Source organism: Pezoporus flaviventris, unplaced genomic scaffold (genome assembly GCF_033815535.1).
Source record: "Pezoporus flaviventris isolate CSIRO_AGI_PZ_B2104156 unplaced genomic scaffold, CSIRO_AGI_Pfla_v1 ptg000036l, whole genome shotgun sequence".
NCBI lineage: Eukaryota > Metazoa > Chordata > Aves > Psittaciformes > Psittacidae > Pezoporus > Pezoporus flaviventris.
In genome coordinates this window covers 34,324,512-34,350,136 of record NW_026892584.1, presented here as the reverse complement: position 1 = coordinate 34,350,136, position 25,625 = coordinate 34,324,512, and the positions used below count along the sequence as shown (strand labels likewise).

Sequence of the window (25,625 nt, the reverse complement as noted above, 5' to 3'; positions counted from 1 at the left end):
TTCTAGCATACTGGTGCTAAAGAAAATCAGACTAATTCTGCAAGGGCTTAATCATGGGTATAGATGCTTCAGTTTGCCTAATGGCTGGCAAAACACATAGGAAAAACATTGCTGACAGGGAACTGCGGACATTAGTTTCCTGTGAGGAGGGCTGTCATGAGTCACGTATTTTGTGGAAATTGGCATCTAAATATTACAGTGGCAGGCAATATGTAAGTGCTGGGCGGGAAAAGGAATTGTGACTTGATTCTGAAAACTAAAAGGATTGTGGTCATAAGAAGAGCAGCTGAAAAGAAATAGTTCCAGGAAAAACTGGAAGGATCAGCTGATTAGCTTAAGGTTGTTGTTTTCCAAGATTACTGTTGCTTCACTTATTTCATGTGAAGGGAAAATGCATGTGTGATTTCTGTTTGTATAGCTCTTACAGCATGCGCTTGAGGTATTTGAAGTTTAAACCTCTGGAGTGTCAACATTGCTCTAAATACTACTGGAAAATGCTTTGATCAACTCAAACCTCTTTCTTTAGGGTGGCATCCTGTTGTTTTAAGGTTTTTGAACTTAGCGGATTGTTTTGCCAAAGGCAAGTTGGGAACTCGAGGAACAAGCTGTTGACCAGAATTGTTCTACGAGCAGCTGGCCATGTCCAGGTGCAATCTTTCTTAAGCATCCTTCTCTTATCAAGTCAGAGGTATGTGCTAGCCATGTAAAGGGAAGTGGTCCAGGTGCTTCTGTCAGGAAAAAACAGGTTTTAACAGGTGAGTGAAATGTTCTGGTAAGAGCCACCTAGTTCTGGCCATATTTCTTCCAGGGAGTTTGGAAATTGCGCAGCAACCTGCCTGTGTGTGTGCATGCTGCGGTTCTGCCTGTGTAGGTCTGATGCTGAACCCAGTATGTCTGCAAGATGTGCCTTTTTCCTGACATGGTTTCCAAACCAAAGTTACATAACTCTTTTACCAGAAAGACTAGGCAGAGTTGATCAGATCCTCTCGTATTTTTTTGGAAGTAGCCAAAACTCTAAGACGACCTTGTGGTGGATTTTCAGTTCTTCCATTAGTCTCGCATTTAGGATTGCAAGTGACAGATCTTTGATTCCTTGATTTCAGAAAAAGGCTTTTTATGTACCTGTGGTTTCTGGTCAGCTGAGCTGGTTTCTTTTCTAATATGAGCTGAAGGCATAGCATGTGACAGGAACTTTATTTTCACCGTTGTAGGTAAAGAACTCATTTAGTACAACCCAGAACAGTCTTTTAAATTACCTGCCTGAGTACTTGCGCACTCAAAGACTTTCTTTAAAACAAGCAGAAGTATAGGTTAGTGTTTTTTGGGGGTGGTTTTTTTTTTTTTTTTTCAGTAGTTGGAAACAAGGAGTAAAAGGGCTGTTTCTGCCGTACGTGTTTAATGGTTAAACCTATTTTAAATGCTTCTCAGAGAACCTTGGGGAGCTGAGCATTTATTAATCATGGTTTATTACTTATTAGTGCACTGTGGTATGTCTAGGGTTTTTTCCCCTTTTTTTCTGGCGTTAATTTGATTTAATTGTAGTATAGGAAAAGACATATAAGTAGTATTGTATGTCATTACTTAGTATAAAAGAGGAGGGTTTTTCTTTCTATTCTAAATAATGCATGACAGAAGATATGTGGTTTTCTAATACAATACAGAGAATAAGTGTTTCTTGGTCCTTGTTTTGTGTTTTGTGTTTTTTTTACTTGGTTTGTTGTTGTTGGTTTTCTTTTGGTTGGTTGGTTGTTTTTTTTCTCCCCTGAGCCTTCTGCATCATTCACAACTATGGCTTAGCAGAGGTGAGAAACCTGAGGATCTGGATATCCACATGCCACATGGGAGACTGTTGAATCCCTCATGGAGGGACTGCCTGAGGAGCTTCGTAGCTTTAGTCTTTGTTCCTTGATCCGGCGCTGGGTTTTTCTGTCATGGGCCTGTTTGCTGGAAGAGCACAGGTCTGGTATCTGGTACACCTGCATCCTGCACAGCATGGCCCCTTGCAGGCTGGTGTCCCGAGAGCTATAAATCTGTGCTAGTATAGTCTAGAGTGTGAACTCATCAGGAAAGACAGTCCTTTCAAACTGTTTCCATATTGAGACTTGGCACTCCATGGCGTGTTTTTTCCTGAAGCTACTTCAGTCTCTGTTGTGTGGGGTACCAGTAACTGACAGCTGGTGGCGGTGACAGATCCCATGTGATGGATGCCTGTCTGCTGGGAACTGCCTTGAAATTAGTCATCATGTTATATAGCCCACTGAACAGCTGGCAGAAGTCCAGCTTCTGTTGATATGTCCTGGATTTGATTTAATGATCGACATCTTTAAGAGCTAAGCATCATGTGAAAGGCTTTCCTGCACTTCAGCAATCATCTGAACCATTTATTTTGTCTTTGTACTTGTCTTGTAAATATGCATGATGATTTTAGTTAGAGAAATGAAAAGTTAGGATTTTGTGACTGTGGAAAAGGTTTCTTCTCATGAAACAGATACTGAGCTCTGAGGGATCTGTTTGCATGAAATTCAGTTCCACGTTCCAGTAAGTCAAACTCAGTTAAGGATTCTAAGCAGATCATCTAAAATACTTTTTTTTTTTAGGTGTTTTTTTGTTGTTTTTTTTTTTCTTCTTGTCTAATATTTCAGGAGTTAAGCTATACCTGAAACTGACCATTGGGAATGAATAGGTTTGTTGGCTCATGGTATTTTGGCACTTTACAAACATTTTAATAACTTGATCTAAATCTTAGCAGTGTTATAGGCAACAGGGTAAGCAGCTTTTGCGGATGTTGTAAACTCAGTATATCTTCAGCATAGCTGTTAGCATATTATTTGTCTAAATCATCTGAAGAAGTGACAAGATAGACAAAGCAGAGTTCCCATACAAAGCCACTTGCCACTGTTTGGCAACAATGACAAGAATTTGCAATTCCAGCTCAACATGGGAGGTTATAACTGTCTATCAAACTGCAGAAAAAAATCACTTATTCCTCCATATCTGCTTAACTGCTGAAGTAGCTAATAATTCAACAAACCCTAAATTGTTAAATTGTGTACTGTTCTTGGTCCCAAATCTCATGCTTGCAGGCAGTGACCGGAGTGGCTCATTCTTGAAAGATAAGTTTATAGATTCACATGAATTTTTAGAAGAAGCGGTGTCAATAGCACTAAACATTTGGTTCTGTCTTTTCCATTCAGTTCTGGAGCTTTTCTCTATGGTAACAGCTGTTCCTATAGAAGCTGATATGCTAACATGAATTCCTTTATGATAGCTCCATTAAAAATAAAATAAAAAAGAACCCCAAACCACCTTCCAAATCTATATATAAAACATACTTTTCATACTGCTGCTTTGCAAGACTTAACATTGGTGACCAACAGATCCAGTCTTGGAAGGACTCATACTAGATGTTACATTAGCAGTATTCATTGCACGCATCAGTTTTGGAGGTGAGCTGCCTACTGCTGTTTCAGCCTCATTTGAGTGGCTGCAGATGGATGCTTTTGACTGTGGGGAAGTGAGGCTGGTTTAGATACTGTTTAGTTATTTGGTTTAGTGGTAGCTTTGACATTGTGTCTTGTGACTATGTTGTATGGGTTGGGAGTTTCCAGGTTTTACCCCAGAGAAAACCATGCTAAAGTAGGCTATTCTGCCTCACGGTACAACACCTCTTCCATATCAACCTCCAGAATCTCTTTTTTTGTGAGTAAGCCAGAGTAAAATTCCATCTCTTAGAGCATGAGGAAATACGTAATCTTTGTGCCTGTGCTAAGAGCAGATGCAGACCTGAGACTGTGACCAATATACATAACCTTACTCCCCCCTCAAAAAGAACAAAAAGTCTTGGATTAGATGTGGCCAGATTGTTTGCTTTTAGAGCAAACATTTTAACAGACAGTGAAGGTGCTCAGGAAGTTCACTAGTGGGGACACCACTTCTAATCCTCTCAAGATAGCAGAAAGAGCCGTTTCTGCCTGTGCTCAGACCTATTTTAGCTCTTCTAGACCTCTTCTCTAGCTCTGCTTCTCTGAATTTGACGTCCACAGGCTCAGAGCTGATTCTCTTACTGTGCACCTTGTGCAAACACTTAACCATTGTGCAAATGAGATGAAAATGCTACTCTTTCATGTGGTACCAGTTCACATTTGCTCTCCACTAGTGTAACAGATTGCATAAATAGCATGAGGCTCTTGGAGTCTGTGCTCCCCCACCCCAGGCCACAGCAGTGAGGGCTGTATCTTGTGCAGAACAGCAGCACTCTTCACCCTCTCCGACTTTGTAGGCACAGAGAGCTTTTGTAACACTCTGACCTTCCAAGTCCCAAGCAACTCTCCATGTCTAAGGATCCTTGTGCCTCCATCACCCAGGATTTGACTCAATAATAACGGGCAAATTGCCAGTGACTGGAAAACAACAAACTGCATAAGCAGACACCAAGACAATTATATGAATCTGAAAAGAAGTTTGTGTGAAATACTTGATAGGCTTACTCTGTATTTGAGGCTAATTCATTGCCAGCTATTATAGAACAAAACAACCAGAGGGAGCTGAAAGACTTGGTTGTCTTATTCAGAATCACTTTCAGTCAGATTTGATAGCTGACAGAAAACTTCTGTAACTAGTAGCAACTTGGTACTAAAGGAAGACATGACCAGAAATTGTACTGTGGGTTGAATGGTCTGTAACACTCAAAGAAAACCCACAAGCAACAAAAGCTTGCAGCTATGTTACTGTGAATGTTTGTTTTGCATTTATTTTTGACAGGTGTCCTCTGATCTACTTCTCTCAATCTTCTTCATTAGGGATTTTTTTTTTTCCTCTTCCATCTGTGGAGTAAATAAAGATGCTGATATTGAAAGCACTTGTGCTGCTGGGCTGTGCACTGGGCATCAGCACGTTCCCCATGGAAGAACCTGAAGATGGAGGCAAGCACTGGGTGGTGATTGTTGCAGGTTCGAATGGCTGGTACAACTATCGACACCAGGTAAGGACTGCCAGTCCCACATGCTGATGCTGGCCACACTCCAGGAAATGCCTGCTCTGAGACTTGCAGGGAGATAACAGCTGCCTAAACTAACTCAGGCCTTCTGTCATATGGGCAAGTGCTTCTACTTGTAGGCTTCCAGAAATGTGTGAACTTTTCAAAACACACAGCAATGAGATTTGCTCAGAGCCTGGTTATAATCCTTGTTATTTTTGCCCAAGATTTCTCTTCCACTGCTTCTTTTTGTGTTGGACTTTTTTTTTTTTTTTTTTTTTGCTTACAACTTTGACCAGTCTTGCATCTTTTTAAAAGCTGTCATCAGCAGGAGGAGCAATATTCTCCATCTATGTTTCTGCATCCTAGGGATCCTGTGTCATTTAGGTTAAATATTCTAGTAGTAGTCTAGAGGATCCGATGCCAACTTGCAGGTGAACAAATGATGTCTAGATTTAAACCTTATTTTTGAAACACATGCATGTTTCCTTCCATTTGTTTTTCTCTTATGTTCCTTATATTCCTCCTGTCCAGTTAAAAAAAATCTGCGAAGGCTGCAAGTGCACAGTATGTTTTTGTGGGGTGGAGGACATGCAGGAGGGTGCTCTTTTTAATTTGAATCAGTTTGCTTACTGTATTTGACAGCATGGCTTCAGCGTTGTGTTGGCACAAGAAAGATACGATGCACCAAGGTGCAGGGATCAGAGTGAATGACAGAAAGAGAAGAAAAGTGAACAGGAACTCCTGAGCTTGACGCTGCTGTCAAAGCCAGTGTGTTGTAAAATAGTGGTCTGAGTGTGAGTGTCAGCATGCACAGGATTAAACCCAAGTGACTTAACTCTGATTAAGTTCAATCAGCAGCCAGGAAACTACAGCAGTTTTTTTCCCTTTGGGGAATTCTTGGACCATCCCTTAAACAGATTAATTACACTTAAATGCAGTCTTTGCTCTAAACTTGGAACTACCTCTTGCTTTCTTGGAGAACAGGGTCCATTTACTTCTGGTTTATGTATACATTTGCATATTTCTAAATGTTAGGAAATAGTTACTCAGCTCTTGTTGGTTAAGGTGAACTTGAACAGGGATTGAAACACCAGTGTACACAACCAGCATTTTAAAAGTTAAACTCTATTAAATGCATTGGGTACAGCTGATTTGCTGAACACTGAAACTTTAAAAATATTTATTATTTTTGATGTAACTGCCTCTAAAATCTAGAGAGGCTTCATCCTCTCTATTTGTGTTGGTTGTGGAAGAAATGAGCCTTCATGTGTTGGGCACACTGCATTTTATGTTTACATTTTTCTCCCTCTCAGCCCACATTTGTAACTTCTGGTGCGGTGATGAGCTTAGAACTAAATGAACCAGGCTGACAGCCTTGCTGCATCTGGAGAAGAACCTGTTATTGGCAAATGCTAGCTCAGCACCTTGACAAACTTGTTTTAGAGATTTTGCCAGCTCCTTGCATTATAGATATATAACCTGATGTAGTTGGAATATCATAGCTCTAGTATAAACTATTCCTATTTCAAATTAAATCTTAAAAAAACAAAACAAACAGATATTTTTTAAGTTTAAATTGGAAAACAATTATAGAAATACTAGTTGTTTTGAGTTGTACTCAATCACTGCCTGCTCTGTGGTGTCTAAATACATAATTAATGAGTTGTGCTCTGGCTGTTGCTGTATAACCAGTCTTGCTGGCTCCCTTCCACTTTAGGAGGAGTTAATTCCATAACATTAAGTCTTTAAATAAAACTACATTTTTGAAGCTGTGGCTCATGAAAATGCCTCTTCTGCAGTTACCCAAGAATAAAGCTTTTTTAACCTTTCTGTCAGTAAACCTTCAATGGCAAGTATATCTGTCAGGTATAAAGTTATGAAGAACACAGAACGCACACTTGCATATTTGTGTTCAACAGTAAGTGTTTTAAACATGCCAGTTTCACAGAAGCAAATTAACTTCTGAATGTGATCATGCTTTGCAGAGTTATTAAGTAAATACTTTTCAAGGTTAGAAAATCGAGAATGGATTATTATTTTTTTTTTAAACACTTTTATTTTGGAGATAACATCTCCAAACAGTGCAAAATATCTGCAATGTCAGATTGTTCAGAATTTCAATCCTAGAAATTTCTCTGTTTTAACCTCTGCCGCTTGCTTTAGGTACAGTATTAGCATTTGGGGAAGAAGGAGAATTGGAACACCACTAATAGTCTCACCAAAGTTATGAAACCAGTGTCATAATTCAAGGGAGTCTGTGTGACAGATCCTTCAGAATGGGGCTTAGCTCTTGCTTACCTCTCTTAGGCAAGATACTGTGCCTCTAACTTGTTATGAAAAGAATCAAGTCACAGAAGACACCAGTGTATCAGCAGCCTGTGTTGTCTTGCCTAGTGGCCTTTCGTGGCCAACCTTAAGGGCCTGGCAGGAGTGAGCACCTGTAGTGCGAGGGCAGACCCAGCAAATAGTTGTGGAAAGTCCATGGGGTGTGTGCCATGAAGTGTAACCCAGAGATGGGTGCCTTGGGTATCAAAAAATTGGGGAAATTTGTTCCCAGCAAAACCAGCTGAACCATAGATTTTTAGGAGAGTTATACAGAGGAGGAAAGGTACTACAGAAATCTTGGGAGTTATAACAGGTTTCTTGGAAACATTATGCAGACTGATCCCCATGTCTTTGTGTGTGTTAGTGCTCCCCACCTTCCACCGGTGGGAGCAAAAGAACTGTAAAAATTACCTGCTCAAGTCACTTGCAGTGGAACCAGGAACAGGACTTGGACTTCCAGTTCTGTGCTTTGTCCATTAAGGAAGTAATTCCATAGTGAACACATGCAGAAATGCTTGTTAGTTTTCAGTAGAATAATACCTGTACTCTCAGAAAGCAGAGCAGGGCTCCAGGATTGCAGATTTGTTAATTCTTTGCCTTCCAAGGGAGAAACGGCAGAAAAAAATGTTTTGACTCCAATTCACTTTCCTTCTGCCATCATCTTTTGTCCTCAGAATTCCTCTGACCTAGCCTGTGTACAAGTGGATTTGTAGATGTGAATGTTCCTGTAAGTAGTTACTCAATGCGACTTTTTTTTATTACTGGAGTGGTTGCTATTCTCTACATGCAACTAAGCACTCATCCCATTGCAACTTGAGACCTCAGGAGACTCAGTTCAGCTATTAAGGGTATAGTTAATAAATGATGTATGTTTGTATTACAGTTATATTTTGTGAACTCCAGTTGTTTTGCATGCTGTCTGCACATGACGCAATCAAAAAAACCCCTTTTGCCTTCTGCAGTAGTTACCTGGTGGGAATACATGTCCATTGGACTAAACAGCCATGAAAGGAGAAGTTTATACCTTCAAAAATTTCTCCAATTTCATATATGAAAAATTGTGGGAAAAGCAGCCCATCATTGTATGTACTGTATGAACAGTAAATTTGTAAAGAATATGCAGACCCTGGAAACTCCAAGTTTGCACCTGTAACCTCAAGGAATCTGAAATTGCTTCTAAGGCTCGTAATTCAGCTGTCAGTGGTCAGGATCCAGTATGAGTGATGCAAACCTCAAATGTAGACAAGATCAGGAAAAAACCACCATTTGCGCTTATCTGCGAATGAGACTCGCAACTTGCAGGCACTTGTTTCCTCTGTAATGGTGGAACTGTGACGGTTTCCTAATCAGGATGATCTAAACTTGTCTTACACGTTTATCTCATCAAGTCCCGGAAATAAATTTGAAGTGTTCTGAATAGTATACAGCCCAATGTGGTAGGCTTACTGTCATTGCAAAGCTAGCTTGTGTAGTGCCTTATGCACTACACGATCTCAGTTCTTTGTTGTTTTTATACGTATCTTAGTTGGTTTGATTAGAGTTGCTTGGGCATCAATAGTGGAAGGACTATTGATGTGCATTTCTCTGCTCTTCAGTAGTTACGCTGAGTTCTCTGTAGCAGCCTTTTTATTATCAGACTGGCTGCTATGCCCTAAATGCAGCTAAGCACTCATAATGCATATGAGAAAGAGTACTCCCACCATTCCCTGGAAAAGTGACTTGGCTCTCTAGTATGAAGAGCTAGATGATAGATCTCTGGAAAGCTTAGCAGCATACATGAGCAAATATAGCACTAAATGCTTACTGGTAGATTTAAAGACTGAGTCAACAAACTAGTTCTCCTTAAGCGAAGTAGAATTTCATGTATACTTCTGCCTGTCCTTGGAGGTAATTGTGTCAGCTAACTCAAACCTAAAGCTGTCTTCACAAACAGATCAGGGAGAGACAGACCAATACTTCCTGGATACTGCAAAACACACAGTGGGAGAGCTGGATGTGAAACACAGCCTTACTAAAGGTGGAGAACACACTTGAGGAGAAAAATAGCTGAAAAAGTCTGGCAAAATTAAAATGCTGAAAATAAAAACATTTGAATTTGCATATGTGGGTGTGTTTTCAGTTGTTGCTTTTAGTCTTACTGAGCATTATGAGTCAGGGACTCTGTTTATTCAGGGTTTTGGACACTACCTGCCAAAGTAGTATCTTATTCCAGGATAGTCCTAAATTCTCCAATCTTGCAGGTAACAGACATTAAGGGTCCCTTGGGTACTTGACTTCACTAACATTTCCTCATTGTGTTTACAAAATTGTGACTGAAGCTATGGGAAAACCTTCCTTAAGTTCTAAATTATAGTTACTGCTTTGGCTGATGTATGTCTAAGCAGAGGAATGAAACATGGCTGGCACTTCAGACATTCTACTATATATATATTACAGTTCATTCTTTTTAGGGCCATGGAATTTCAGTGTACCTGTAATGGGAACAGTGCCACTTTTCAATTAAGCTGACACTTCATTACACATACCTTTTGGCCATGAATCTAGCAGTCATAAGACCAGAAGTAACCAATTTCACAGAAGTCCAAGCTTTTCCCTTCAGGAACTATTTATGCTTGAATGTGTCATGAAACAAATGCATTTTTCCAGCTTCCCACCTCCCCCACCCCTCCAAGCAGTCTACTTTTTTTTTTTCTTCTTCCCCTTTTCAGACTTTGTCCCAAATGTACATTTTGGGAAACAAAATGCCCACTCCAGGAGACAAGGTAAATTCCCCCTTTGATCCTCATGCTTTCAAAATATAGGCGTTTATGTATTTATGCAGATTTAACTATAAACCTTCCATAGAAATTTGCTGATGTAGCAACAGGTTGAGGCTAACCTGGGGATGAAAGCTCTGAACCATGCCATTAACAGAGTGCATTTTGGAGCTGGCACGTGAGGTCAGTTGTGCAGTAGCAGGTGTACAGGTACATCTTCTCCTCTATTCTATGCAGGGCAGCTGCTACCCACACCAAATCATGGCCGCAAAGCGTGATTTGCATTTAGTGACAATTTATCCAGTAAATATTCATAGCATCCATTTCACTTACTAAACCACCAGCAGTAATACCAATAAGAGATCTAGAACAGTATTAGCTGTCTCTTTTAGTGTGGTTTCAGCAGTGTTTGAGAGGCAGTTCCAAATCAACAGCAAGTACTCTAGGTTCACATACGCCTCCCTGCTCTAGCCGCAGACTGTATTCTGGCTTTATAGAGGTGGGTTGTTTATTTTAACGTGTATGAAAGGGACAGGAGGAGCATATGATTGACATCAAAGGTGGCTAGTCAGGTCAGCTAATTCTATGCAAAACCCCCCAATTGTTTACTCAGAACTGTCCTACTTTAGCAACAAAACATGGTTTTGCTGTTCTAGCTTATGTGGTGGTATCAGTATGCTACCAGCAGGTACAGGTCCCTTAGCAAAAGGTTGAGGCAATCCTTGAAGCGTAAGTTAAAGTTGAGGGAAGTTGTTATGTTGATGCCACACTAGGGAATTTAACCCATTTAAATTTATCACCAGTGTTGACTTTACAAAGACAGGACATAGTGAGCAAACAGTCAGTGAATCACAAGGAAAGAGAGACAAAAAAAAAACATTTACAAAGTGTGACTGATTTTGGGTACTGTGGTATTGATTAAAAACACCTCTGAAGTTCCTACTGGCTGTGGGAGCACAGACACTTGCTGCTTGAATATGTTAATATAATATCATGATAGTATGTCTAAGCATTTCTGTGTGTTGCCAGCCTATAACTGGTTCTGTCAGCATAACAGAAGTGTATTATATCTTGAGAGTGAGAGGGGATCTATGATTTACTCACTAACCAGTGCAGAGAAGCCCTGATTATTGTTTTCTTCTGCTTGGGTTGCTCGTGAAAATGAAATACATGTTTAGTCAAACCTGCACACTGCTGTTTCACATTATAGGTCGTGCCTTTATATCTCTGTTTAACCTCTACCTTTTGACTTGTTGAGGCAGCAGACAGTATAATGTTATACAAGGAAATGCAGAACTATAAATGGTGGAGATTGTCTGAGGTGGGTGAAAGAGAACATAGGCTGACCTGCATAGTAGGAGGTGGAACTGCTTTAGTAAGGACAGTTTAGCATTCAGGGTTAGTCATGTGGAGAGATTTTGCTATGGGAGAATTCATTAGTATTGAATGTGCCTCACCCTTCCCAGAATCTTGCACTACTACTCTCTTTTCTCAGCTTCAACTGTACTTTGAAAACCAAGGATTATAAAGTGACAGGATTTTACAGTGTCCTTTCCAGTCAAAATCACTAATACTTCTAAGTCATCTGAACTTAACGTAGGTCCACTTAAACCACTTCAGTTTGGTTTATGAAAAAGGAAATTCGATTAGTTCAACAGAAGTAAGCTTTAAAGCTTGGTTCTTGCTTGCATTTGGAGTGCCTTTGTTAGATGAGATTTCCTCTATTAAATCTGCACAGCTTTTTCTAGCATGTGGTAGGTTGTTGTTCTCCAGGTTAGGAATAATTGTTAATATCCTATTAGGTCGTTCACAGACTGCAATTCTAAAGTTAATTATTTGGGCTGGGGTTACTAAGAATTTAGCATTCTGAGAGAGACTTGCATTTACTATAATATCATTTTGATGACTATTGTTATTTCCGCGTTATAGGAAGATGGTTTTGTAAAGAAAATCTGCTTATTCGTATCCTGTATGAGTCAGGAAAAAAGCCTGAATTCTGCAATTCTGTTTTCCACTGAATTCTGTTTTCTTGCCACAAAGCTGCTTCAGTTGTTACTGTACAAGAAATACATAAGTAAAAAGGAAATCTTCCTTTATCAAAATTCTCATCTAGTAAAACAAAATTTAATAAAATCTTTGCAGAGATAGATTGGTAAACCACACTTGATTGAGCCAGTGATAGTCTTTGCTGCTTAGTCATGCAGGCTTGGTGCAGAGCTAATTGAAATTGGTGGAACTCCAACTCTTTACTTCTGCTTCTTGGCATATTTTGGATTTGTCTGGCAATGCAGAAGGGTTTCATTTAGATTTTCTCACAGAACACTGCTGAGAACCTTTTGTTAAATGTTGTCATCTGTACCAAGTCTGAAGTAACTTCTGGTTTTGATTTAAATGAGAAACCAAAATATGTAAATAAGGGAGAGATTTTAATCAATTAATGCGTCTACTCCTAGTTAGGGAAAGACATCGAGTTTTGGTTTAAGTTGTGCATTTCACCCCTCTAGCAACACTGAATATCTTGTGTTTGAATGCGATTGGTTACTTTTGGACAAGTGCCTGCTCTTAGACCTGCAAAATTATTTTTCTTTTGGTCTTTAATCTCTGTTAAAGCTAATAATGAAAATTTGCTTAATTCCAGGCAGACGTGTGCCATGCATACCAGATTGTACACCGAAATGGAATTCCAGATGAGCAGATCATTGTCATGATGTATGATGATATTGCTGATAATGATGAGTAAGTGATGAATGTGCACTGGTCACAAGCTATATGGTTACTAGAAGCACACCATAGTCACCAATGTGTTTTCAGTTTTTAGTAGTTTTTTAAGAAAAGCCTTTAAAACCGCTTGTGATGCACAAGGAGATACTTTATCCTTGAGCACAATAATTCTCTTTTGAAATGTGCTCCTGAGCTTCCTAAGCCTTACTTCCACAACTCAGCATCAATTGTGGCACTGAGGACTGCAGAGCTTCATTGTTATGACACTAAGTGACCTTAACTCCCAGGTGTAACAGTGTACAGGAGCTCTGTGTATGACTTGAAAGACTTTTTGAAAGGATGTTATATCAGTTTAATCCCCAGAATGTACATTCAGCAGTGTACATGTCTCATTCTTGATGACTGCCTAGAGCGTATCACTGCTGTCAATATGAAATAGTTCAGTGATACAGCTTGTAATTCTGAAACGGCTTCAGCAGAAAAATCAGTGGACTTCATATGCACAGCCGTACTGGGAGCAAAGAGTAAAGGGGACTTAAGGGAACACTGAAAGAGAGATGATAGTATAAGAGACCACCTGCCTACGTTTTAAAGTAGTCAGCATGATCTAAGGTGGGAAACATGAAGTACTCTGAGGGTAAGGACACATGAAGCAAGCATATGTAACTGGCCGAAGTGAAAAGGTGTTTATATTCTGGGATCACTTAACGATACATGGTGCAGGTATCCATACTCTCTCCCAGGCACGCTGGCCAGTCAAAACAGTTTAAATGGTTTCCTAGTTGTTATGTGGTTGTTGTATGGCACATGGCTAGTCATTCATATTTATGTTCTGTTCAACTTTCAGAAACCCTACAAAAGGCATTGTCATCAATAGGCCTAATGGCACAGATGTGTATGCTGGAGTGCCCAAGGACTACACAAAGGAGGTAAGAATAAAACACAGGGAAAGTGTAGCATTAGCCAGTGTTCTGAATAAATCCTTCCAGCCTGTAGCTTACACTCCAAAATGCACATAGTATAAAGCCTCCAGCTTATTTGCCTGCATGGTATGGATGACATTTGGTGTTCATAAGACGAATATAAACAATAAATGCTTTGAAGTGAAGCAGTGGTCATATAAGTAAACCTTTACAGTGTTTTTGTGCTGGAACATGAAATAAAAGGAGGAAAGGTCTTGCATTCAAAAATGTTGTAACTCATTCTGAAGAACAGCTGTGTAAGACTAATTGTTTCATTAAATCAGAACAGTAATCCAGTAACTTGGTGATTTAAGGATTCAGTGAGTCATCATGGCTCGTACATTATGTAATGAGTGATTGAAAGGGATGGCCAGCTAAACTTGCCATCCACGCATGCACTCTTATTTTCAGAAACCATCTTTCTAGATGAAGATTTTGTTGTTGTTTTATGATCAGATTTAACTTTAATCCTCTTAAATCCTTAGGATGTTACTCCAAAGAACTTCCTTGCTGTTCTCAGAGGAGATGCAGAAGCAATGAAGGGGGTGGGATCAGGAAAAGTATTGAAAAGGTAGGAGAAGTTCAGTTTGGAAAATAATTGCATGTGTAGTTGTACATTGGCACTGATTTCAACAAAAGAATAGGGTAAATTAGAGCAACTTGAGAATCCAGCAATACTATTAAAGGCAATTCCAGATCATTCACGTTAGAAATTCAGTGGTTCTTGTTTCTTAAACTATCTTAAACTGTTCTTAAACACCAAAAAGCAGCTGCTGATATTCAACTTGTATGGAGTCCAGTATAAAATCTCTGGATTACAGTATCAACTGTATTAAGGTATTTGTTATTTAGACAGCTGTCTTTTGCAAAAGTGGTTATTCAAAGAGAGTTTTGTTAAGGTTTTTGTTTTAGGGGTTTGCTAAGACTTCGTTTAATGTACATAAACAGTTGTACTGGGCACCTGAAGTGGTGAGACTTAGCAGTCTGTGGCAGAGGGACAAAGATAACTTAAATAGCTCATCAGCTGAAAGAGTTGCATGTCTAATCGCAGCCTTGGTCTTTGTGGCAGAGGTAAGGTTATTGAGGCTCTGAATGTAATGAAATGGAATTATAGTTTATATTTAATACAAAAAAGTCTTTGTGATTAAAAAGGTAGTATAAGCAATTAACCTTGGATGTATTAATGCCTAAGGTATTTGTAAATCAAGTTAAAGAAATGATTGTAAGTTTGGCAGTATTCTAATATATGAACAATAATAAATTGTCAACTGGCTAAGTAGAACGTAAGATCTGTTATTCAAGAATAAAAGCAATATATTTGAGGGCCTAATTAGAAGACCTCTTGGAAAGATACCTGATGTCAGTTACTTATCATGCTTCTGCAGAGTTTGAGATATGAAATTATGATGCCTATTTTGTAAAGTGTGTTCTATTTCTGACTCAGTACTGTTTATATTATGGTATACTTTTTATGTATGGTATTTGCTGTAAAAGAATTTAAATCTGACCATTTGGAAGGACTAACATAGTTTAAGAAAAATTGTCTAAGTGCCTATCTTCATCTGACAGATTAATTTTAGAGTCAAAGCAATGAAACAGAAGAATCCTGCCCTGGCACTGGGAAGAAGGAGCAGGACAGCAGTCAAATAAACTATTGCTCTCAGTTCTTTAAACTTCATCTTGAAAAGCTGAAATAGAAAATGATATATGCAAGGCATCTAGACAAAAAGTTAATGAATGCCTGCATGTTTACGAGATTGTCCTTTCGTAGTAGCTGGAATGAGCCCGGAAGTGACTATAAAGCATTTTTTCTTCAGAAACACACCTCCCATGGGAAAGCTTCATGTTGCAAGTCAAATAAGGGAGTGGCTACACAGGGGGCCAAGGACTCTTCAGCTGCACAGGAGGACATCTTAAACCCACATATAAAAGTCCTTGTTATTTACATTTCAGCTTTCTTGTATTTGACTTAGGGTCAAGAGTGGGAGCCAGAAAAATAGCACCCAGCCTTTCTTTGTTAGGCTCTCTTATGTGAATTTCCAAGTGGCTTGACTTCTTCTATTTGGTGGGACAAGAACTCAGTTATCCTCTGCCGAGAAAGCCCCTCGATTGTCTTCCAGTTTGTTCCGTAACCAGCAGGTTATCAGCCAGGCAGATGCTTGAGCTGCTGCAGTTGTACCTTTTTGCAGTCAGGAAAGAGCAAAAGCAAATACAGATTTCTGGACCACTGATGCAGAGGAAAAGAGGAGGTCTTGGGGGCTCCTTCCAGTCTTTTCACATATTTTGTACTTAATTGTCCCTGAATACAGTTTAAAAGCAAAATCCGTTTGCAGATCTGGCTATTAGGGCAAGACCTTAACATCACCCAAATGTGATCTGTTTGATTTAGAGTGCAATAAAAATCTATGGCAAACTGTGTACTACACAGATGTTGGGGAATCAAAGCTGGTGAACGTGCAGTGCTCAGCTGACGTAGTGCAAATGCCAATCTAGCCTAATGTGTGAGATTGTATACACATCAGTTCTTCATGGAGATACGGGCTGACACTGATTTGGCTAAGTATGGCTATGCAGATAACAAGGAAGTACATAAACATACCTAAGGATCTTACAAAGAAGTTTTTGTGGTTTATCTCTTTATAATTGGAGCCTCGGTATAATTTAGTGATAGAAACATTCCTTTTTAAGCAGACTGCTACGGTATAACAGATTTTTCAGATAGACGTGAAAAACCAATTGTGCTCCCACCATACTTGATGTGCCAGCCCTTGCCTTACCAGCAATCAGTTTACAGTTTGAAACATAAAGTGTAATTGCTGTATTCCCCATGCTTGAAGGACTAGCTTATACCCCTGTTTTCATTCCTTTTGCAGACACTCACCTCTTCTCATAAGCACCCAAAGTAGTATGCTTTGAGAGGAAAAAGGTAGTACCAGCTTCAGCTGTATTGTTTTCAAATACTGACATGTCTTAGCATTGAGAAGCAGATGATAGTTGTTGTGATGAAGATCAGGTTGGAGTGGTTAGGAGAAACTTGTTTGCAATTTTTTCATTACAGTGGTCCCAAGGATCATGTGTTTGTTTATTTCACTGACCATGGAGCTCCAGGACTTCTGGCTTTTCCTGATGATGATGTAAGTATTTTGGGAGATTTCTTTGTCATAAGAACCATCCTTTTAGTGACATACTAAAATAGTAACTAATAAATGTAAAACACAAGAATGTTTGATGCTTTGCCGTATTGAGGGGGGAGGCAGAAAAAGAGCAATATGCTTCTCATCAGCACAGTTTGGTTTTTTTCCAGTTTGAATTTAAGCCCTTGGGTGAAATTATGTCATTTAGTATTTCACTGGACTTTGATGGTCCAAGCAGACTATTTCACACAGGTACGACTCGACTTTCTGGTGCCCTATACTTATCATGTGGGACCATTACTTACCTTTTTCGGAGGGGTAGATACGAGAATGTTGTATTTTGGGCAAAGCACCAGATATATTTGATGGGAAACAGTATACATATCCACAACAGTTAGTATTTATCCCTATTAAGTGAATTGTGTATCTCTTGAACATAAGTGGTTTTAATACAAGGCTTCTTATTTTACAGCTTCACGTGAAGGACTTGAATAAGACTATTTGGTACATGTATCATCACAAAAAATACCAGAAGGTAAACAAGCATTATCAGAAATTGTGAGATTAAAAGAGCAGCTGGCACAGAAGAGAGACATTTGTCTTCATCTTGAGAGTTATTTAAAACAGGAGGAAGCTGTTGCTGTGCAGTGGAATTTGGATTAGGATTTTGTATTTGAAAGTATTGATCCTATCCAAATTTTCTCTTTCCATTTTTAGTTTACTCGATATCTTCAATAGATGTTGAGATGTAGTGTACTGCCTTCTGATAAAGGTATATATTCTGACCAACGGTGGAGAAACACCATCTGTAACTACTACACTCTCATATGTACCTGTACTTTGCTTCAGGCTGCACTGTTACTACAGGTAGCCTGTATATACCATGTTTCTCATACAGTTACTAATATAGCTTAAGAGACTGTACCTCTTGTTAGAAAATTATGTGCATTTATTTCATCACATGTAGTCTTAAGCAAAAAAATTAATATTTAAAACATTTTAGCAGCTTGCCTTTTTTTTAAACAACTTTCTGCAGTAATCTGTCTACTATGGCTGGCTGTATTTAGGAACACAGAAATAGCCATTGGTTCCAGCAATACCACATTCAGGAGTGGTGCATTACTGTGCACGCTGTGTCTGTGTATGTTGTGTCACTCTTTAGTGACTGTCTATTTGATTTGTTCTTTGTACATTAGTCAGTAGTTCTGTGTGGATTCTGTAGAGATTAATGACATCTTTTCAATGTGATTGTTTCCCCTTTCCACATACTTTAGTTCCCCAAAAATGAAAAATTGAACTACTTACTTTTGTTTTATTTTAGAGCATTATGGATATCTCTTGTTTCAGGTACGGCAGTACAGGCCATCTAGCTACCACTGAAAAGCATTGCAGGACTTTTGTCCATGTCCTCATGGAATTTCTTAAGGACTCTGGTTTATCTTACAGATGGTGTTTTACATTGAAGCGTGTGAGTCTGGATCTATGATGAATCATTTGGCTGATAATATCAATGGTGAGCAATCAGTTAACTTACTGGAGTTAAATGTCACAACTTGTAACAGACCTAAACAGATACCATGTCAAGGGTAGGTTCAAGGCAGTAGAAGTCTTAATAGAGTAGAGTACAAGAATTAGAGAAAGTAATATTTTCCATTTATGGGAAATTCCTTTTAAGGAATTAATGGAGTCTTACAAACGCTCCTGGGGCTTGCTTTTTCTTGCAACTGAGAAGTTGAAAAACCATTTGTTTTCAGGAGCTATGGGGTTGCCCTTAACTGGTAGTAAGTTATACTGACCTTTCTCAGCCTCCCTCAGCACTGCTAACAGTGGGTGTGAAGTTCCTGCTGTCAGTTTCATTGAGTAGCAAAGGTACTCAGGAGACACCAGGCCAGTCAATTTTGCTATACTTATTTGCATAATAACCCAGGAAACGGAACTCAGATTTTTCAGGGTTTCTAAGCTCTCTGCTGCAGAGCTGGGAGCTCAGCCTTGGTTAGACAAGAAGTCCTTTTCAGACTCCTGCTCCATGGCAGGGAGACTTGAATGATCTGGCTATCTTGTAGGTTTGAAGCTGTGACTGCAGGGAAGACCAGCCATGTGCCTATCCATGGCTTCCTGTCTCTTTGGCCCTAGAGTGTGCTGCCTGGCACCCACCTAGATTTTTTAGAGCCCTGTCAAAGGCTTACAGAAAGTTCACACAATGTTTCATATTGATGATTGTTCAACATAAATCTTCAGAGAATCTGCATTCTTCAAAGTTTGTTCTGTTCGGAATTTCCAGTCCAAGGACTCTCTGGTTTCACCACCATCTCTGCCATGGACTTACAAAGGCAGAAAATTGATAATTTATAGTAGGAAGCTGTCTTTGGCAGCTTTCAGTAGCAAAGTACAAAGCTTAACAGGTTACTTGGTAAACATTTTAAAGGGTGCTAAGAGGAGCACTTGCTACATGGACAAGATTTAAGACGTTTTTTGGCTTTTGAACTTTAGGTACATTCTGAGTAGAAGCAACACTATAGCTCTATAAAAGCATACCTAACACTTTCTCAGTTTGAAACTTGGAACTTTCATGAAGTTACACAAGTATGCTATGAGTTGACTTTGGTAAAAAGCCAAAATAGGTTTTGTCTTAATGCCTGTAAGATGTGTTTACAGGCATTGTGTATATGTATATATAAGAGATGACTTACTGGAACACTGTGCTTGGGGCAGATGTTCTAGAGGCCTGTTTTGCTTTTCTCTCAGTGTAGGGTGTTATAGAAGATGGCATTTCAGGGGTGATGAGGCACTGGCACAGGTTACCCAGAGAAGTTGTGGCTGCCTCATCCCTGGGGTTCAAGGCCAGGTTGGATGGGACTTTGAGCAACTGGGGGATGTCCCTGCCCATGGCAGTGGTGTTAGAACTGGATGAGCTTTAAGGTCCCTTCCAACCCAAACCTTTCTATGGTTTTCTAGAAGAAAAGATGATTTAGAGGGTTTACTTCAAGTTTGGGGAAAAGGCATCATTGCTAAAGAAAATGAACGTATAGATGTTGTCAGTGCACAGGTATTCTCAGGCAGTTCTTCAACAGTAGATTTTCTCCATAGAAGTGTATATTCTTCTTTAAACATCCCAGACCACACATTTGGCAGCAAGGAAAGGAGCTCTCTTAACAGTATTCTGAAAGTATTCTAACAGCACTGAGGTCGACTGAACAGAATGATTAGCAGGTTTCTTTCCTTCCTGCTATTTAGAAGGAAGTGATTGAAAACCAAAATACTTAGACAAATATATCATGTGCAGCTCAGTACTAAATCATATGGAGGGGGTTAAAAAAAATTACTTTCTATTTGTCTTACAGTTTATGCCACAACAGCTGCCAATCCCAGAGAGTCATCGTATGCATGTTACTATGATGATGAAAGGCAGACTTATCTTGGGGACTGGTACAGTGTGAATTGGATGGAAGATTCAGATATGGTACGTTACTTAGATGGGGTTTCTGCATTTCCATGCATGAAAAATTACTTGGCTTTTTAAAAATAGCTCCTTTACAGGATTTGTGAAAATGCTTGTTTTTATGTGAGACTGAAATCAACAGATTGATTTGGTAAAAGTATTTATCTACTATTCAGAACCATCTATAATCTTTATTTGTTTGGGTCACTAAATTTCTTTCTGAAACTAACTTTTGGAAACATTGTCTTCTTTTGTTATTTCTAAGATTAGAAACTGTCTAGCTTCTAATAATTCAATAATCTGGATTTGCTTTTCTGAGCAAATTTGTTAAACAAGTTGGGTACTTCAGTAGGTTCTTCCTCTGCTTCAGGGATCCTTAGTGAACTGTGGCTAACTCATTTGTTAGCATAATAGGAAACAGTATTAGTGAAACAAATCTGGGATTTGTATGCTAGCCCATTCCCTTCTTGCCCATTTGCTGGGAGATGAGGAGATCATTAAAAGCAATTTGAGAATATGCTGTCAAATCTTTGTTTCAATATTTACTTTTATGTCTTTCAAAGGTTGTGTAGCTCTTGCACTATACCTCCTTTACGTACTGACAGCTAAGACCCTTTCCAGGTTTCCTTGCATTTTTAGAATAGCTGAATTTAAGTATCTGTGACCACATGGAATTTTCTTCATACAGGAGGATCTAAGAAAAGAAACACTCCACAAGCAGTTTCAGCTGGTGAAGAAACGAACCAACACCAGCCATGTGATGCAGTATGGAAACAGAGTATGTATAGGAGTGGGCTTCTTGGTCAGATATATCTTAAAATCTTTCGTGCTCTATACTTTTACACCTTAACAAAAACCCCCCAAAACCCCAAACAAAACAAATAAAACCCCAAAACAACACACACACCCACCGCTCCCCAAAGCTCTGCTGTAAATTGGCAGGTTTGATTTGGAAAATGAAACTGTTCATCTCAGAAGACCACTGAGCATTTAAGAGATGATGCTAAAAGAAGTACAGCCTGGTATTGTGTTTTAATCTAGGGAGTCAGGATGTGAGTTGTCTTCCAAGCTCCTCCAGAGATGTAACACTTCAGACAAGTATAAGAAGGGTATTTGTCACTTCCAGCCATATTATGAATATTAATGAAATGTTAATAAGTACACTGATCCTTCACATGGGAAGAGCTAAGAGGTGATACATCATTTATAGTAGTCCCATTATTCAACAGATTAAATATTTGTTAATTAAAAAAAAAAGTCACGTTACTGAACCTGATGGATCTTTATTCCCACAGTGAGTTTTGGAAATAAAAGTTCCCAAATTCTTGGCAGCCTTGCCCTTTTATAAAAAAAAACCAAGACATGCAGACCTGCACACAACTCTATCATCTCCTTTATTTTCTCTAATATAGCAAGTTTAGAGAGTTAGGTTTGCATGGCAAAGCAGGGACAGGCTACCCACTGAAGGGGATTGACATTTTCCATTTGTTTACTTTCTAACCCTCAGACCATCTCCTCCATGAAAGTGATGCAGTTTCAGGGCATGGGGAAGAAAGCTGTTCCCATCTCTCTGCCATCTGTGGAACACTATGACCTAACGCCTAGTCCTGATGTGCCTCTTGCAATCATGAAGCGAAAGCTGATGGTTACCAATGACATTTATGAGGCTAAGAAGATTGCTGCAGAAATGAAAGCACACCTGGAGGTAAGCACCAAAAAAAAAAATAATTGAACTACACCAGGTCAGATTTGTTTCCATCATAAGCAATAGTGGAAGGAACACCCCTGCAGCCAATGGGATTATTTGGAGTTTTTGCAAGTTGCAGCAGAATCCCTTTTCAAACTGGTAACCTCTGGCTGATGGTTTACTCTTCGTTTAAAATTCAGGGATGTGTTCACAAGGCACGTTCAGTAGTGATTATCTAGGAAAATGTTAGCAAATGCAAAATTCAGTTTCAGCTTTTATTGCCATGAAATTCCTCATCTGCATCCATAGGGAGTCTTGCTGGGAGGACTTACTCGGTGGTAATAGAGAAATTCTTGTTTCAGTAGAACTGAAGTCTCCCAAATCAAATAGCTCTTGCAGAATGGTAGTCAGTATTGTTCTTGGTGGTGTTTTCTGTCTTCTGCTGGAACGATAGACAGTGTATGATTTTGGGAGCCAGGAGTCTGGGTTTCTCTCTCCCTAGTTTTCATTTGTGTCTTAAGGTTCAAAAAGCTGTGCTAAAAAGAAATGGCAAAATCAGGTTCCTCAGGAGTTGACGGAGGTTTAAAGAAAAGAAACATTTCAGTCTTCAGATTAGGTTTAGAAAAAACATGGTTTAGGTTCTTATTGTTTTATGTGCAGGTGAGAGAATTTATCCAAGAATCCATGCGAAAGATAATCACCTTAGTAACAGGATCAGAAGAAGAGACCAAGCAAATTCTGTCAGACAGACTGACCATCAGCAATTATGACTGCTACCAGTCAGCAGTGAACCACTTCAAAACTCGTTGCTTCAACTGGCACTTAGCCATGGTAAGTCAAGTATTAGATGTAACCCAATAAACCTTCTGGTAAAAACAAGCACAGAAGTTATTAGCATGTCTGCAAAATCAGCTTTTATTTAAAAAGGTAGCTTGGGGGCAGTCATACAGCTTAGTTGTGCAGAAAGGGTAAGTAATATTTTTGAAAACAGGAAACGACTTCCAGTACACCTGTAGATAAGCAAGAAGATTACTAATAACAAACCCCAAAATAATCCCTAAGTTTTACTAATGAGTGCTGTCCTCTCATCAACTCCCTCTGCAGAAATCCCAGTATTAGATAAGTCTGCTTGAGGCATCTTTACTGGAAAACAGAAACATGAGCACCACCACTGTGAATTCCTAATTCCAGTATATTAGATTTCTGTATATGATTGTGGCTTGCATAGTTCATTGCAATAGCCTAGCTGCTACTTCCATGGTCTTGTTGAATTCCTGAGAGCCACCTTTTAGTTTAGGGGTTTTATTACTGTCTGCTCTTCCCGGGATCCCAACTGAAGGTCAAATCCTGTTGTGCTGAGCACTGTTTAGACAAGAATGAGAAGTCAGTTCCTATTCCAGAAAACCCAGTCCTGATGTCAGGCAAGATAACCCAAGTGGGCAGTGGCATGTGATAAAATGAGTCAACAGCAAATTAATTGATTTTAGCAGAAAGCTGTGGGATCACCTGGCAGTTGGCCAAGATCCAAGTACTGTGTACAGATGAAAAGCAGTCCTTCAGTTGGACCTTCTAATTAACCAGGCTGTTAGGCAGCTTCATTGCTCTAAAATTTTAGTTCCCCCTTAGCTTTGTTTGGTTTGTTTTGTTTTTTTTTTATTTGGGGTTGGGTTTTTTATTATTGTTGTTGTTTATGTGAGGGGTTTTTGAATGAAATTGGTTAGATGGGTGAGCCTTGCCTGAGGGACCAGTGTGTAGCCTTTACCTAATGAAGTTCAAAGAGCAAAGTGAACAGAAGAAAGATCCATTTAGCCTAGTGCTATATAGGCAATTAAACATCTTGAATATTAATAATCACTTCCACGATTTCTTTTGGAGAAACAATACCTGCTGTTTGTCACTGAAATGATTACCGGTATTTGTTTATTTCAGTATGAGTATGCACTGAGACAGCTGTATGCCTTGGTCAACCTTTGTGAAGGAGGATACCCCATTGACAGGTAAGGAGGCTTCCAGATACACTGTGTGGTTTTATCTATGGCTAAAAAAGCAGAAGCTAATAGGCAGAAGAAGGTTAATGCTAAAAGTGTTCTGCTCTGTTGACCATTTAGTCAAAGTTCTCCCTCTAAAGTTATGAGTACTTATTTTGGACAACATATTATTTGTAGTTCTCTCCCACTCATAATGATCCGTTTCCCCAGTAACCCTTTAATTTCCTTGTTGAAGACCCTCGGGGAAGTGACAGCCAGTCAGAGGATCCCAGTGTACCGCATAACAAAATAGCACAACTGGTGCAAGGGTGTTGCCCTGTAACTCTTGTATGATCTTACCCAGAGGCAAGGTTGGGTCCTGCTTATTTTCTCTACTGCCCCCTCAGCTGCTGGCTAAACAGATCACAGCATTGCTCCTTTCTGTTGAGGAAAGGGCCCGCATTTATGAACCTGTGTTAGGAAAGCAGGGAAAATAATGGTCTGGAGGTGAGAGCTGAGGGGTGGTGGAATTCTGTCTTGGGAGTTTGTAGCAGAGAATGAGATCCTAGCTTGTGAGTCACGTGAGAGGAAGAAACTTGACAGGAAAGCAGAGGAATAGGGAAGGGGAGGGCAGACTTGTAATTTAGTCAGCGTTCAGATGCAACCCAGAAGGTGGAGAACTGCTGCCCCCACTCCTGGTGGCATCCTGCTCCAGTCAGTTTGGGAGGTTTGAGAGCACAGGACCTAAAAAGTTTCTTATCATTATTGTTCTCTATTGCAGAATATGCCTGGCCATGGATAAAGTGTGCCTTGGGTATTAATGGAAACAGCAGTCCCTAATATAACCCTTAGTACAAGTGATAACGTCTCGTAACTGTAACAATCCAGACTTTACATGCATGCAACATGAAAGAGTCAACCACTGTACTGGAACTGTGCTGGGAGCTGAAGTACCTGACCGTGAGCAATACATGTGCCCTCCTCTGCGTCCCCAGCTGCTGCCAGCCTGCTGGCTTGACAGACCACCTGGAACTTTCAAATGGACGATTTGCTTCAAATACAATGCTCTTCAGAATCTCTGGATGAACACTACAGGCCACCTATCAGAGACTGTTAAATCTGTGCTAAATTTAAACATTGCTGTTAATTCAGGATTTTATTTTTGTTTTATACTATTGCTAACTATAAGCTTTTTAAGAAATGTTAATGAATTCTATTGCGGTGACTAATTTGCAGACTGGTAAAGAATGAAGAAACCAAAGCTTATTCTTTAAGCTTTAACTTCTTAAGAGTTTAAAGAAATTAGTTGCTTTTGGGAACTACTGGATGTGAACAGCACAGTTAAACTGTGAACAGTGAAAGGCTTTGTGGGTAGAAAGCACTGTTTCCCAAAGAAAAACACAAATACCTAATGCTGTAAATTTAGCAACTGTATATTATAATTAAATGTATATACATGCAAACCTGTGGGAAGTCACAGAGTATGGGAACTGCCTGTGAATAAAAATGAAGTTGACAATGTCATCAACTTACAGGGCAATACAGTGTTAGACATCTTGTGTCTTGAAAATAAATGAGACCTAATTAATTTTATGATATTGCATTAAAATTCTGTCCCTTGTAAGCCTTTTATAAGGCAGGTCATCTCAAAAAAAG

General features: G+C 39.4%; 1 protein-coding gene across 1 annotated transcript; it reads left to right on the top strand.

Annotated features, from left to right (window-relative positions):
• The first annotated feature begins 4,775 nt into the window (after positions 1-4,775).
• LGMN (legumain) lies at positions 4,776-25,562 on the top strand. The gene is made up of 13 exons (XM_061463867.1): positions 4,776-4,981; positions 12,698-12,795; positions 13,628-13,709; positions 14,228-14,313; positions 16,801-16,876; positions 17,349-17,411; positions 18,323-18,389; positions 20,218-20,336; positions 21,004-21,093; positions 21,823-22,020; positions 22,663-22,833; positions 23,932-23,999; positions 24,751-25,562. The coding sequence occupies exons 1-13, from the start codon at positions 4,841-4,843 to the stop codon at positions 24,788-24,790; spliced, it is 1,299 nt and encodes a 432-aa protein (XP_061319851.1). The 5' UTR covers positions 4,776-4,840; the 3' UTR covers positions 24,791-25,562.
• The last annotated feature ends 63 nt before the right edge of the window (positions 25,563-25,625 follow it).

Coding starts and splice junctions, on each gene's coding strand:
- LGMN (XM_061463867.1), top strand. CDS start 4,841: ATGCTGATATTGAAAGCACTTGTGCTGCTGGGCTGTGCACTGGGCATC. Junction 14,314..16,800: donor TCAGGAAAAGTATTGAAAAG/GTAGGAGAAGTT, acceptor TTTTCATTACAG/TGGTCCCAAGGATCATGTGT. Junction 17,412..18,322: donor ATCACAAAAAATACCAGAAG/GTAAACAAGCAT, acceptor TTTATCTTACAG/ATGGTGTTTTACATTGAAGC.